At 45.9% G+C, this 15,253-nt stretch overlaps 1 protein-coding gene across 5 annotated transcripts in view; it reads left to right on the top strand.

The window, feature by feature from the left end:
- The window catches only part of FUBP3 (far upstream element binding protein 3), a 122,293-nt gene that overhangs the window by 59,888 nt on the left and 47,152 nt on the right, over window positions 1-15,253 (top strand). For 2 of the 5 annotated variants that reach the window (XM_027035401.2, XM_027035400.2), the window contains exon 1: window positions 10,934-11,114. In XM_027035401.2, the coding sequence (XP_026891202.1) occupies window positions 11,031-11,114 (84 nt within the window). In that variant the 5' untranslated portion in view covers window positions 10,934-11,030. Of the gene's footprint in view, window positions 1-10,933; window positions 11,115-12,028; window positions 12,793-15,253 lie in introns of those variants that run through there. The other 3 variants (XM_027035403.2, XM_053204503.1, XM_027035402.2) reach the window with 3 other exon arrangements.

Genomic DNA, 15,253 nt, shown 5'->3' with positions numbered 1-15,253 from the left:
CTTTCTATTTTCTTAATGGTGTGTTTTATCTACACTAATTAGTAAATCTCATTACCGTGGTCACAAGATTATTTCAGGCAGGAGTATGGGATGGAGTCAAGTCAATGGATCATTTTCTAGGAATGCTGAGACAAAACCAGACTCTCCTTCTGGCTGGACATGAGCCTAAGGGGATGCCATATCTATGCTTAATCTGAGAATGGATTCAAGATAGGGAAGCAGACAGAGCCCAGCAATGGAGAAAACAGGTCCCAGTGATGCTGTCTGAGCCCCTGCCTCAAGAGGTCAAACTATTGTCCACACAGATCCCACATCTTCTTGACTTTATACCTTTGCTCATGCTGTTCCTTTCACCAGGAATGCCCTTCTGCCACATCTCCAAATGTCCACGTGGCCCATCTGAAATGCCACCTTCTCCATCACATTTTTTCTTGGTCTCTCTCGTTGTTTCTGTGCCCAGCCTGAAGTGACTTCCTCCTCTCTGGGTGCTGAATATTATTTTATCTCTTAACATATATTTTTTGTAATGACATCATAATCATCACTATTTCACAAAACTGTATTGGTAGAGATTTCTGGAAGGAGGAGCAAGGGGAACTTAATTTTCTACATGAAGCATTGAGACTGCTGTATCTACAGAAGCGACTTTTGCTCTTATATTTAGAAAAAAAGATTTTGAACCTCATTGAATGAATTAACAATTAAGTGTATTTATCAGATTTAATTCCACCCACAGAGTTGTTGTTTTTTTTTTAATTTTTATTTCTTTTTGAGAGAGAGAGCATGAGCAAGGGGAGGGGCATAGAGTGAGGGAGACACAGAATCTGAAGCAGGCTCCAGGCTCTGAGCTGTGAGCATAGAGCCCAGTGTGGGCCCGAACTTGTGAACCATGAAATCATGACCTGAGCTGAAATCAAGAGTCAGACGCTCAACTGACTGAGCCACCCAGGCACCCCTCCCCACCTTTTTACTTTGCTTTATTTACCCATTCAATCGTCTTCCCCTCCTGAAAGTCCAAAGCAACCATCAGGGGTGTCCAAGGTAGCAAGACTGGTGCCTTAAGGAGGGTGAGGTTTCATGCGTCTGTTCTTTCTACATCTTGAGTCACCAGCTTATCCCAATTTTCCCACGACCTTCCTGGTTTTACTACCCGAAGTCCCCCATCCTGAAACCCTTCCTTCCCAGGCAAATCTGATCGGTTGATCACCTTCCTTACTCCCCCACACCCACCAATCCTATTTTGTTACATGGAAAAGAAACTTCTGTTGATTTCTGTGGTGCAAAGCTCCTGTTGCCTCTTGTAGAAATCCTGTATAATCCCCTTGCCTTGAGAGCAGATGAGATCTAGGAATTTGATGGGATATCATTCCTGTCATGAGGCCACTAATCAGTTAATTTTATGTTAATCAAAAGGGAAATGATCTTGGGTGTGCCTGACATAATCAATTGAGCCTTCGAAAGGAGATAAAGTGTCAGAGAGCTGTGTTCTTACGAGTCAGGAACATTCAGCCTCCTTGATTCTGCAAATGCAAAGACGTGAGTTAAAAAAAACCCACGCGGGGCGCCTGGGTGGCGCAGTCGGTTAAGCTTCCGACTTCAGCCAGGTCACGATCTCGCGGTCCGTGAGTTCGAGCCCCGCGTCAGGCTCTGGGCTGATGGCTCGGAGCCTGGAGCCTGTTTCCGATTCTGTGTCTCCCTCTCTCTCTGCCCCTCCCCCGTTCATGCTCTGTCTCTCTCTGTCCCCAAAATAAATACACGTTGAAAAAAAAAAAAAAAAAACCCACGAGCTTGGACGCCAAGCCTCCGATAAGACCTCAGCCATGGGAATACCTTGATTTCGGCCTTGCGGGACCCCAGGAAAAGATCCCAGCTGCACTGTGACACAACTTCTGACCCACAGAACTGTGAGATAATACATTGTTTTAAGTTGCCGAATTTGTGGTCCTTTGTTGCACAACAATAGAAAACTAATATAATCTTATGAGGGCGGAAAGCTAAGTGGTCATGGCTCGTGTCTTGACTTGTCTGAGCCTTGATGTCCTTATCTTGTCCCCTCCACCATCAAGCAGATCAGATCCTGCCTTCCCTGGCTGCCAGTTGAGCATTTGTAAAACCTGAACAGCAAAGGTCAAAGGTCTGTATCTGGCTGTGCTATGCCTTCACCCCCTTCTTTTGATGAATAAAGCCCTTCTTATCTCAACTGGCAACTATTTTGTTAGAATAGGAACCAGTCCCCGAATAGTTAGTCCTGGCTTGGAGAGTGTGGCCCACAGGGCAATTCCTGTTCCTAGGAGATATGACATTTGGTGAGACTCTATCTCAGAACCTCCCCAAGAATAATCATGGAGTGGTCCATGCATCAGACACGGTAACCATGACCGGCTAAGGGTGAAATACGACCTTCTCTTTCCACCAGTGAGCCAACCATTATTTTTCTAAGTACTCACTATATACGACGTGCTAAGGGGAATAGAGGTAAGCCCCGAAGGGACTTCTCTTCCTAGGGAGCTAGTAAGTGCTCATCCCATGAAAAGAACATAAACTAAAATGCATTTTATTGAAAGCAAAGACTCAAACAGATATTTGTGCAAATAGATATTTGTACACAGATGAATACATAAAATGTAGTGTATACATACCATGGGCTGTCATTCAGCCTTAAAAAGGAAGGAAATTCTTTTTTTTTTAATTTTATGTTTTATTTTTTTCATTTGCGTCCAAATTAGCATATAGTGCAACAGTGGTTTCAGGAGTAGATTCCTTAGTGCCCCTGACCCATTTCGCCCATCCCCCCCTCCCACAACCCTTCCAGCCACCCTCGGTCTGTTCTCCATATTTATAAGTCTCTTCTGTTTTGTCCCCCTCCCTGTTTTTATATTATTTTTGCTTCCCTTCCCTTATGTTCGTCTGTTTTGTCTCTTAAAGTCCTCATATGAGTGAAGTCATATGATGTTTGTCTTTCTCTGACTGATTTCACTTAGCATAATACCCTCTAGTTCCCGCCACGTAGTTGCAAATGGCAAGATTTCATTCTTTTTGATGGCCGAGTAATAACTCCATTGTATATATAGACCACACCTTCTTTATCCATTCATCCATCAATGGACATTCGGGCTCTTTCCATACTTTGGCTATTGTCGATAGTGCTGCTATAAACATGGGGGTGCGTGTGTCCCTTCGAAACAGCACATCTGTGTCCCGTGGATAAATGCCTAGTAGTGCAACTGCTGGGTCGTAGGGTAGTTCTATTTTTAGTGTTTTGAGGAACCTCCATACTGTTTTCTAGAGTGGCTGCACCAACTTGCATTCCCAAAAAAAGGAAGGAAATTATGATACCTGCTACAACATGGATGAACCTTGAAGACTTTATGGTAAGTGAAATAAGCCAGGCACAAATGGACAAATGTTATATGATCCCACTTACATGAAGTACCTACAGTAGTCAAATTCTTTTTTTTAATTAAAAATTTTAATGTTTCATTTATTTTTGAGAGAGAGAGAGACAGAGTATGACTCTGTCAATGCGGGGCTCGAACCCACGAACCGTGAGATCATGTCCTGAGTCAAAGTCAGACACTTAACCAACTGAGCCACCCCAGGCACCCCAGCACAGGGCTTTTCATTAGTAACTGCAGTGCTGATTTCTTATATTGGTATTGGGTAAATGAATGGCTGTCCATCACATTAGTCTATATACTTTTTTATATGCCTATGTTATTTCATAATACAAAATAATAAAGCGGGGATTAAAAGAATATGATGGGACATTGTCAACAGACTCCATTCATTAATTTATAGAAATAATTGTTCGTTGAACACATCTTATGTGCTCGATGCTGGAGATACATAGCAAACAATATGGACACAATACCTCCATCTCCAAAGTTCATGGTCATGTGAGGGAGACAAGTATTAGTCAAATAATCAGGTGAATGAAGATATAACTTAAACTAAGATAGGTGCTCTGGTTTCCAGGAAGGAGACTGGGATAAATTTTTGTAGGGAATCTAACTTGCCCAAGAGGAACAGCTTAAAGAAGCTGACGTTGGAGGATGCCCCAAAACACCCCAGGTGGACCTTCCTACAGTGAAGCTGTGAGTCTACAATCCTCACCTACCCAGAGGCATGAGCAGACCACTGTGGATTCCCCAGCATCTGAGAAAACTCTGTACCATGAAATATAGGGACCATAAAGCCCACTTACCTACATACATAGATGCATAAAATAAATGGGAACAGTGAGCTATAAGGAACATACACTATGCAGAAAGAATAAACTTCTACAAAAGTACTATAATCCTCAGATAAGGGAAGGTATTCCATCCCCAAAATAAGGAATGAATGTTATTTTTTCCTTTATTTATTTGTTTGTTTGTTTAATGTTCAAGTCGGTTAACATACAGCATAGTCTTGGCTTCAGGAGTAGAACCCGGTGATTCATCTCTTACATATGACACCCAGTGCTCATCCCCAAAAGTGCCCTCCTTAAGGCCCGTCACCCATTCAACCCATCCTCCCACCGCACCTGCCCCACCTCTAGCAGCCCTCAGTTTGTTCTCTTTATTTAAGAGTCTCTTATGGTTTGCCTCCCTCTCTGTTTTTATCTTATTTTTCCTTCCCTTCCCCTATGTTCATCTGTTGAGTTTCTCAAATTCCACGTATGAGTGAAAGCGTATGATATCTGCTTTCTCTGGCTGGACTTATTTCGCTTAGCATAATACCCTCCAGTTCCATCCATGTTGTTGCAAACGGCAAGATTTCATTCTTTTTCATCACTGTGTGTGTGTGTGTGTGTGTGTGTGTACGCACCATGTCTTTTTATCCATTTATCAGTTGATGGACAGTTGGGGTCTTTCCACAATTTGGCTATTGTTGATAGCGTTGCTATAAACATTGGGGTGCATTTGCCCCTTCGAATCAGCAGTTTCATATCCTTTGGATAAATTCCTCGTAGTGCAATTGCTGGGTCATAGAGTAGTTCTATTTGTAACTTTTTGAGGAACCTCCATACTGTTTTCCAGAGTGGCTGTACCAGTTTGCATTACCACCAACAACAGTGCGAAAGCGTTCCCTTTTCTCCGCATCCTTGCCAACATTTGTTGTTTCTTGAGTTGTTCATTTTAGCCACTCTCACTGGTGTGAGGTGGTATCTCAGTGTGGTTTTGATTTGCATTTCCCTGATGATGAGTGATGTTGAGCGTCTTTTCATGCGTCTGTTGGCCATTTGGATGTCGTCTTTGGAAAAGTGTCTATTCATGTTTTCTGCCATGGATTATTTGTTTTTTGGGTATTGAGTTTGGTAAGTTCTTTATAGATTTTGGATACTAACCCTTAATCTGAGATGCCATCTGCAAATATCTTCTTCCATTCTGTCGGTTGCCTTTTAGTTTTATTGTTTCCTTTGCTGTGCAGAAGCTCTTCATCTTGATGGGGTCCCAATAGTTAATTTTTGCTTTTGTTTTCCTTGCCTCCAGAGGCGTGTCAAGTAAGAAGTTGCCATGGTCTAAGTCAAAGAGTGCTGCCTGTTCTCTCCTGTGGGATTTTGATGGTTTCCTGTTTCACATGTAGGTCTTTCATCCATTTTGAATTTGTTTTTGTGTAGGGTGTAAGAAAGTGTCTGTTTCATTCTTCCGCATGTTGCTGTCCAGTTCTCCCATCACCGTTCGCTAAAAAGACTGTCTTTTCTCAGTTGGATACTCTTTCCTGCCTTGTTGAAGATTAGTTGGCCACATATTTGTGGGGAAATGAATGTGATTTTTCAAAGAAAGAATTGTCAGGAGAGTAAAGAAGAACTCTTGTGAGTTAAAAACAGGACAGCATAAATGAAAAACCCTACAGAAAGATTGAAAGATGAAATTGAGGGAATAGCCCAGAAAGAGGAGTAAAAAGAAAGACAGAAAGTAGAAAAGAGAAGACAATTAGAGGACCACCGTAGGAGAGCCAATATCCAAATAATAGAAACTCTAGAAAGATGAATAGAGAAAGTGCTGGGGGAAATCCTCAATTAAATAATTCAAGACAATTTCTCAGAACTGAAGGACATAAATTTTCACATCCAAAGGGCAACTAAAAAGGGCCAGCATAAAGGATGGAAAAAGACTCATTCCAAGATCAAAAAAAGATTTCCAGAGAGAAGGGGGAAAAGGTCAAAAGGATAATATAGCAGAATAGCATCAGGCTTCTCAACAGCAATGACGGTTGCTTGAAGGTAGTAAAAGAATGCCTTGCCTTGTAAATTATTATCCCAATCTAAAATTCTATATCCAGCCAATCTATCCATCATCAGCGGTGAGGACTGAATAATGAGCTAGAGAAAATGTCCTACTGTCCACAAGGAAAAGAATAGCTCTGAATAGACCCAATGATACCACTTCAATTCTAGCAGAGCATCTGGGGGAACTCCACCCAAGTGATAATACTTAAGGATTTGATAAACTGGGATTTATCCACCCATTACACTTCATTGTCACTTACAGAGAAGGGGTGTTGGGAATACAGACATACAGCAATTTCTATTAGGGATCTGGGTATGTCATTTGGTTTCACCGTGCCTTACCTTCTCCACTTATAAAATGGAGAATCTGATGCTAACCTATGGTGCCTCACAAAGATGATGGGAAGGCCGGGAGGGTAAGAGATAAGAGTAATTTCAGCTCCTCAAAAGGAAGACGACAAACAAATATGAAGCCAGTTCTTTCTTCGTGTGACTATAACAGTCACTGACTTTTGTCTGCCCAACAAACATTCCATTCCATTCCATTCCATTCCAACCTCCAATCCAACTGCAAGGGTGATGATGAACCCCACTCCTGGCCGCAGTTGATTGGTTTAGGGGTGGACACCTGGCCTTTCTGAGCCAATCAGAATTGTGCCCTAGAATTCTAAACCTGGAGCCAAGATATATGAGTCAGTTTCTCTTCAGGTGGCTGGAAGTGATGTTGTGTAAACCCCAGTGTTGTCTGCTCCAATAGTCCATCATCCAGTCTGAGAAGCAGAAGTAGCAGGTTGGCCACCAGAAAGGATGAAGCCAAAAAAGGCACAAGACAGTTACCAAGGCAACAGATGGAGAAAGAGAGAGAGAGAGAGTACTTCCTGACCTGCCAGGCTTGCTCCATTGCCAACCCCAGTCCTTTAAGGCCATGTGTCAGTCCAACAGAGCCTCCCCCTCTTTTTTTGACTCCTCAAAATTTGATTTCCTAGGTGATTAGGTTTTTTATTATGGCAAAATACATAGAACATAAAAATTTACTATTCTCACCATTTTAAGTGTACAATTCAGTGGCATCAGGAATGTTCCCCTGGTTGTACAACCATCCCCACCATCTATCTCCAGAACTTTTTCACCTTCCCAAATGGAAACTCTGTACCCATTAAGCAATAACTCACTGTAAATGTTCACTTGCTATATGATCCAGCTATTTAAAATTTTTTCATGTTTATTTCTTTATTTTGAGAGGGACAGCATTGCACTGTCAGTGCAGGGCCTGACTTGAGGCTTGATCTCACGAACCATGAGCTGAAATCAAGAGTCAGACGTTTAATCTACTGAGCAACCCAGGCGCCCCTGGTCCGGCTATTTTGCTCCTGGATATTTGCCCAGGAGAAATAATAGTGTATGTCCATATAAAGACTGATAGCCAAATTTAACTCTAATATCCCCCAAATCAGAAACGGTCCAAATATCCACTAACAGGTAAGCAGATAAATAAATTGTGGTATATCCATTCAATGGAATACTATTAGGCGATGACAAGGAATGAACTTTTCATACACGGCACAATATGGATGAATCTCAAAATAATTATGCTCTGTGAAACACCTCAGGCAGAAGAGTCATGCTGTCTGCGTTCACTTATATAACATTCTAGAAAACACAAACTAACCTAGAGTGACAGAAAACCTATTGGTGGTTGTTTGCAGATGGAGAGGCTGGTGGGGTGGAGGCTGAAGAAGCGTGGAATGGTAAGATGGCTGGTGGTGCATATGTTCATGACCTTGACAGTTGTATGTATATGTGAAACAATATCAAAGTATACACCTTACTTATGTGCAGTTTATTGTATATCAAGTGTTTATCAATAAAGCTGTTTTAAAATACTGGACGCTAGGGGCGCCTGGGTGGCTCAGTCGGTTAAGCGTCCGACTTCAGCTCAGGTCATGATCTCATGGTCCGTGAGTTCGAGCCCCACGTCAGGCTCTGGGCTGACGGCTCAGAGCCTGGAGCCTGCTTCAGATTCTGTGTCTCCCTCTCTCTGACCCTCCCCCGTTCATGCTCTGTCTCTCTCTGTCTCAAAAATAAACAAACATTAAAAAAAATTTTTTTTTAAGAAATTTAAACTGAAATTCTAAAATTTATTCATTTAAAAACATTTTTAGGGGCGCCTGGGTGGCGCAGTCGGTTAAGCGTCCGACTTCAGCCAGGTCACGATCTCACGGTCCGTGAGTTCGAGCCCCACGTCAGGCTCTGGGCTGATGGCTCAGAGCCTGGAGCCTACTTCTGATTCTGTGTCTCCCTCTCTCTCTGCCCCTCCCCCGTTCATGCTCTGTCTCTCTCTGTCTCAAAAACAAAACAAAACAAAACAAAACAAAACAGTAAAAAAAAAAATACTGGACGCTAGAGACAGTGAGTGATGCCTCCAATATTTTAAAGAAAAATTATTTACAGTCCAGAGTTCTGTAACTCGCTAAACTGTTCATTTTGTTATAGTGGAAGAAACAAATAATAAACAAATAATTACACGGTGATTTAAAATCGATTGTGATAGGGGTACCTGTGTGGCTCAGTCAGTTAAGTGTCTGACTTTGGCTCAGGTCATGATCTCATGGTTGGTGGGTTTGAGCCCTGCATTGGGCTGTGCTGACAGCTCAGAGCCTGGAACCTGTTTCAGATTCTGTCTCCCTCTCTCTCTGCCCCTCCCCTGGTCATGCCCAGTTTCTCTCTCTCCTTCTCTCTCAAATAAACATTAAAAAATTAAAATAAAATAAAAAAATTATGATGAATTTTAAGATGATGAAATCCAGTGTGCTAGTAGGACATACAACAGTGGACTTGATCGGGTCTGGGTCGTCTTCCCCTTCTGCGCCCTCAGAAATAAGTCAGTTGCCCAAAGTTACTGAACCAGTAAAAGCGGAAGAATCCGAACTTTGTCTTCCTACTTAGACACTCTGTAGTCTTTGGAATACGCCTTAGGTTTGGGCCAATAGCCCTGTTTTCACTGTTTATACTCATAGGGAGAGCCAGCTGGAATTTGGATTAACATACTCACCTCAGATTTTTAAAAATATTCAAAATACAAGCATTGTGATATTGGGTCGGTAGAACCATCCCCATTCCTGAAGGTTGATGCCACCTTTGCCTTGAGTTTTACAAACTTGGCAAAATTAAAACACTCAACACACCCAGGATGGGCCACAAATAGATATGTTAGCATGTGTTGGTCCGGTATGTCCAGGATAGATATGTCTGGTCATGTGTTGGTTCTGCCTCATGATAGCCCTTCACCAGTAACAGCAACCGTGGTCAACTCTGTGCTTTTCTCCACGGGCTGAAACATTTTGTCTGAAAGTGATAACCTTCACTGTGACAAGTTTGCCAAATTCTTTTATTTCGCCATAATCTAGGACTTATTCCAATTTGGCATTATTCGATTCAAAATAACTTCTCTTGGCAGAAAACTACCGTGTGTCAAATTCTAGGGATACAGGGAAAACTAAGACCCCGTCTCTGCCCTAAAGGAACTCACAGTCTGGTCGCAAAGTCACTAACAAATGAAGAACTTCTCTTCGATTGGCCAGTGACTCCACACACTTCTTTCTAAAACCCAAAGCTCTCTTAGCAAAGGATCATCAAAAGAAAACCACACTGTATTTTACTTCTTAATTTCCTTTCTGGTGCTCCTCTTCCTTCGTAACTTCAAGAGGCACATAAAATGCTTGACGTGACTCTCCATTAAAATCCAACTCCTTGGCACCACAGGCCTTGGGAAATATTAATCCTAAGGGCAATCGTGTTAATCAAAAGATGGGAGCCCCTGCTTGGGCCTGCCACCAGCAAGATGTGTGTCAAAACCCCTAAGCCTTGTTTCCTTTCTGGCGGGTTTGTTTGCTCATTTGTAAGCGCCATCTCAAAGGCGCACGTGTGTTCCAGCACGAAGATTCTTTCCCTTGCTTTGAAGTATCTACACCTAGCGAGTACCATTAGGAGAAAGTTACTTAAGCATTCCAAGAAGCCCTCTGGCAAGACGGTTTTGAGTCAGCAGGCTTGGAAACAATGATGGTCCTGTCCTATCTCTTCTTTCCCCAGAGCCCCAGAGTTAGCGCAGGAATGTGTAAGAGGACAGCATGCTGGCTTTCCAGCGGGAGCGTCCTTCCTGAGCTGTGTCGCCAGGTAATCCCAGGTGTGGTTTAGCCCAGCCTCGTCCTCCTATCACCTGGACCCCGGCCGGGTGCTCTTTGCAAATGTTGGGGAACAGACATTTTGCGGCGCTGCCCCCTCGCCCTCCAGCCTCCCTCTGGGCCGTCAATGGTGCCATTTCCAAGAGCTCAGTCCCAATATTCCAAACCAATGGCCATTCCTGGGAGGGACTGCCAGGGTCAGGCTTTTAGTGAACCAGGGCTGCTCGGGGGCTGTCTTGGGAAAACCACGTCATTCCTCTCTGGGTTTCCAAACAGCCGAGAGCCGGACACCTCGGGCCCTATCCGAGCCTCAAGGGCCTGTCACGACATCAGCGACGGGCCTGGCCCAAATCCGGTCTGGGAACAGCTCCCCGTTCCTCGAGGCCAGACAGCGGCCGCCCCCGGCGCTGGGCACGCCCCCGCGCCCGCGGCCCCGCCCCCACTTCCGGCCGGGCTGGGATCACGTGCCCTGGCCCCGCCCCCCACAGACACGGCTCCTCTCGCTTCCAGCGTCCCGGCTTCCCTTCCGCCGGAAGTGGGGCGACTTTCCCTTTCCGGCTACGGGTCCCCAAGCGGAGCTGGAGGCCGGACGGGGGAGCTGAGCGGCGGCGGCGGCGGCGGCGGCGGGGGCGGTAATGGCGGAGCTGGTGCAGGGGCAGAGCGCTCCGGTGGGGATGAAAGCCGAGGGCTTCGTGGACGCCCTGCACCGGGTCCGGCAGGTACGGGCGGGGCCGGCTGGCGGGAGCACGGGAGCCCGAGGCGGGGCCGGGCCGGGCCCGATTGGGAGGAGGGGGTCGGGCCTGGGGGCGGGAGGCAGCCTGGGCTGACGCCTCAGCCGGGCTCGGCCTTTTCTTGGGGCGCCGGCACCCGGGGAAGCGGAGGGAGGAATCGCCACCGCGACGCCCGGGCCCAGCCTGTCGGGCGGCTCTCCTAGGTGCAGCCGCTGGGAAACGGTTTGCCGGGGTCGCTTGGCCCCATCGCGCCCCCGCGCCCGGGCTGGGCCTGCAGGGCATCCAGCGTGGGCTTCTGGGGTTCGCGAGGGGAAGGGGGCTGGGGAGCTCCCGGTGAGGACCCCGGTATAGACACAGAGCGGCCGTCTCGGGCCCTGTAGCTTCTTAAAACTTGGAAAACATCGTCTTCGGACTTCCTGTATTCCAAGACTGGAGTGGAAGGAATTCGAGGGTACTTTACTTTTGAAGTTGCTCTTGGAGAGGGGAGAGAGGAGGATGTTAAATAGGTGTGGGTGGTCCCCAGGACGTAGAAGTAACCCCTTACAGGCAGTAGTGTTCCTCTCTCTCGGGGAGAATGTGAGATGGACGCATCCCAGCAGTCAAACTTTACCATCTGACAATGTCGTGCATTTTGCCAGAGTTAACTAAGCTGGGTTTTAAGAGATTGCGGGCTTCCCTGGAGAACGAATATGGGACCTGCCAGGAATACTCTGGCTTCTGGCAGGGTGCTTAGAGCAAAACGTGTCCTTGTATCGTGTGTAAATCTTACAGGTTAGCTCTAACACCTAAACCATTTCTGCTGAGTGTGTTACAGGCATCGTCTCTTCCTGTTTAATTGTAGGCATAACTAACTGACAGTGTAAAAGTTGGGCTGTAACTAATTACTGCTTGATTCCTAACAGAAAGCCACAGGACTCATTGTATTAGAAGAAGGTCTCCACTTGGTCGCTTGAAGATATGGTCTTTACATCTCTTTCCGGTATTCCAGGGGAGGGAACCCTACCTGTGTCCCCGATACTGACTTTTCATTTTAATACCGATGCTCCTATAGACATGATATTGGATCCCAGCACTTTCCAAACCTGTGGTTCCACCTAAAATTGTGTCTGATGGCTTGTTACTTACTGCCTAGGCATCAACCAGTACAATAGTGAGTATCCACCTTACTTAGACTTCAGAGCCAACCAGTGGCTGTAATGGATGCCATCCAGCTCCCCTTCCACCACTCTGCTTGCCGGCGTGTTGCACTGCTCTCCTCTACAGTACAGGGTCCTGAACTTTGTTTCTCACTGGCTACTAATATGTAATGGCTTTCGCTTTGTGGCTGATATGTGACACTCGACCTGGTGGCCCTCTGTATCCAGGAAGAATTATAGTCACTACCCTAAAGAGCTCAGATCCTCAGTTTACAGAAGGCCTGTAGTTGAACATAAAATGAATTTTGAACCATTGAGAAGACTTTCTGCTTCTCTTGAGCCAGTGGTTGAACTCGTATTCTTGGACAACCTGCTCAAGAGGGAGGGAGACCCTCTGTTAAATGCTGACCTAATGTGGATTGTTGAAGCAGTGGTGTTTCCTACTAGCAAAGAGAACTTCATTGGAAATGTTCCCAGCTCTGAAATGCGCCATTGACTGGAGCAGTAATAAGCCCAATGGAGACAGTGCTGTAAGTGTATTACTTCTGAGTATTAACAGCTGGAGGTCGATATTATCTCCAAGGATTTGATGGCCTTTAAAAATCTAAAGAAAAAAACAGGTTTGTGGGTAATTTTAGGTTTATTTCCAGATTCGCATTGAGCAAGAATGGAATGTGAGAAATTGAAACTGTTGTGTGCTTTATTTATTTTTTATTATTTTTTAAAAATGTTTTTATTTATTTTTGAGAGAGAGAGAGAGAGAGAGAGAGAGACTGAGCGTGAGCAGGGGAGGGGCAGAGAGAGAGGGAGACACAGAATCGGAAGCCGGCTCCAGGCTCTGAGCTGTCAGCACAGAGCCCGTTGTGGGGCTTGAACTCGCGAACCACGAGATCATGACCTGAGCCGAAGTCGGCCGCTCCACCGACGGAGCCACCCAGGCGTCCTGTTGTGTCCTTTATAGAAGAGCTTACCTCAAAGGGTCTCCTGTTATTTGGGTATCCGGTTGATGATGGTTCTACTTCATTGTACACACAGCATGTTGCAGAGATGTGCTTTTTTTCTCTCCAGTAACTGGAAATAAAAGACAGTGTACTTATTTATTTAAATGATTGCGCAGCTTCCCTCCACCCCCTCGCCCCCTGACATGCCCTCATAAACACCAGCAACGGTCTATAAAGCCCTCGCTAGTTTGTCAGGGAGGAGTAAGCTGTCTTGTGCTCACTTTATCTAGAAAACCACAATAAAGTCCCAATTGACCCTGCTGGGATTTGAACCTCCTGTTTCTCTTAAGTCTGGTTTGTGGAGTCCAGTACCTAAACCCACTAGGCTTCCTGCCTGGCATCTTGAAGCCTCCTGCGTATCCTTTGGACTCTTTCCAACAGAGGGAACCAACCCCTTGTTACTATTAGTTCATTGTGAACAAAAGGGAGTCTCTGAAGTTGTGTAAAATTTAAAATTTTCCCCAGCAGTGAGTTAATAGCGTACGACCATTCTGAAGGGAAGTATCCAAGTGTCCACGCGCGGTCTGACTCGGTCCCGTTGATGAAGATCTAAGACCTGCTGGGTACTGAAAAAGCACGTTCAGTTCTAACTCCTTGGTGGGTCAGCAAAAATAAAGTATTTGCTAAACTCGTTTAGAGAGAGTAGGGTCCTCTTAAGGGTGGGAGGTGGACCCAGAGCCAGACCAGGCTCGGCCATCCTGCCCTGCAGCCACACTGCGTTTTCACCCTGACTGTCTGGGCTCCCAGACGTCTTCGTGGAGATGATGGATAACTAGATGCGAATCCCTTCTGTTTGGTTGGTTTTTTCTAAAAGCGAAAATACTTCCCCAAAGCCCCATGCTACTGGGGATCCAGTAGCCTCCGCCATCTAGCGCACACGTTTGCTTGTTCACAGGACAGTGTGACCGCCACAGTGTGTTGCAGGTTCCCAGCCGCCTTCCCCAGGTTGGGCCAGCTGTCGGTCGGTCATCACCCAAGTAGAAGTTCTCTTGCCTAACGGCTAGTGCTTTCCAGGACTTTAAGCTCCTGTGTCGACCTAGATGCAGTCAGTGCTGTGTGTTGCATAAATCCGCGGCTATTCCGTTCGCACGAATACAGTGTGATCGGAGCCTGTCGGAGTTGAGCACCATGACGGTTCTGCGCCCTAACGATCGGGACTGAGCCGATGCAGAACCAGTAAGAAAGCAGCCTTTTGGACAGTTCCGTAGGCCTGGCGCCTGTTCTTTACAGTACTTTTTGGGGGGGAAGGTTCCTTGGGTTGGGGCCTGAGAATTTCCTTGGTCCTCCGGAAGATGCCATGCGGCGCTGCTGTCTCACACTTTGAGCCTCAGCAGAAGATCTGGCGCTGCATTGCCTTTACGAAAATGTGCATCCGCCATTAAAAGACAGAGCCTTTGCTCATTGGCCCCTGGTCACTCCCAGAGAGAGACTGCCTTTGCTTCCTTAATGTGTGATGTTTCTGACTCACGACAAGTGTGTGGCGTCTCCATCGATTTAAGCCGGACTCCGCCGAGACTGTCTCACACACGCCCGGTTTGCGTAGCTCAGGTCCCTCAGTCACCAGGGACTGACTACTGAATGTGCGTTCATTTTTGCTCCCTCAAACCCTGTTGCTGTATCTTTGGTGGCACCCAGTAGAGTACCCTGTAAAGAGTGAGACCTTGTTCAAGGGTTTTGGTGATGTGACCATCTATTTGGGTCACCGCTTTCACGGAAGCCCTGAACTTCCTGTTTGCTGTTGAAAGATAAATAGTAAATGCACACTGCGTTCCACTGTATGTTTCTAAGGTTTTTCTCGTTTTCAGCGGAGCCTTCTTTACCTTTCTCTTAAAATCTGATAGCCCAAATGTATCATCAAACTTTGGTTTCTTCCAAAGTCCCATTTGTCGTGTAGATACAAATTTGCCTAGACCAGAGTTCCCAAGCTGGTGGCCCACGGGCTAGAGAAGGCTCACAGGGGGCCTGCAGGCACGCTTTGTTTCACCTACAC

The sequence above is a fragment of the Acinonyx jubatus genome, chromosome D4 (assembly GCF_027475565.1).
Source record: "Acinonyx jubatus isolate Ajub_Pintada_27869175 chromosome D4, VMU_Ajub_asm_v1.0, whole genome shotgun sequence".
Classification (NCBI taxonomy): Eukaryota; Metazoa; Chordata; class Mammalia; order Carnivora; family Felidae; genus Acinonyx; species Acinonyx jubatus.
This window is presented reverse-complemented; position numbering and strand designations above follow the sequence as displayed.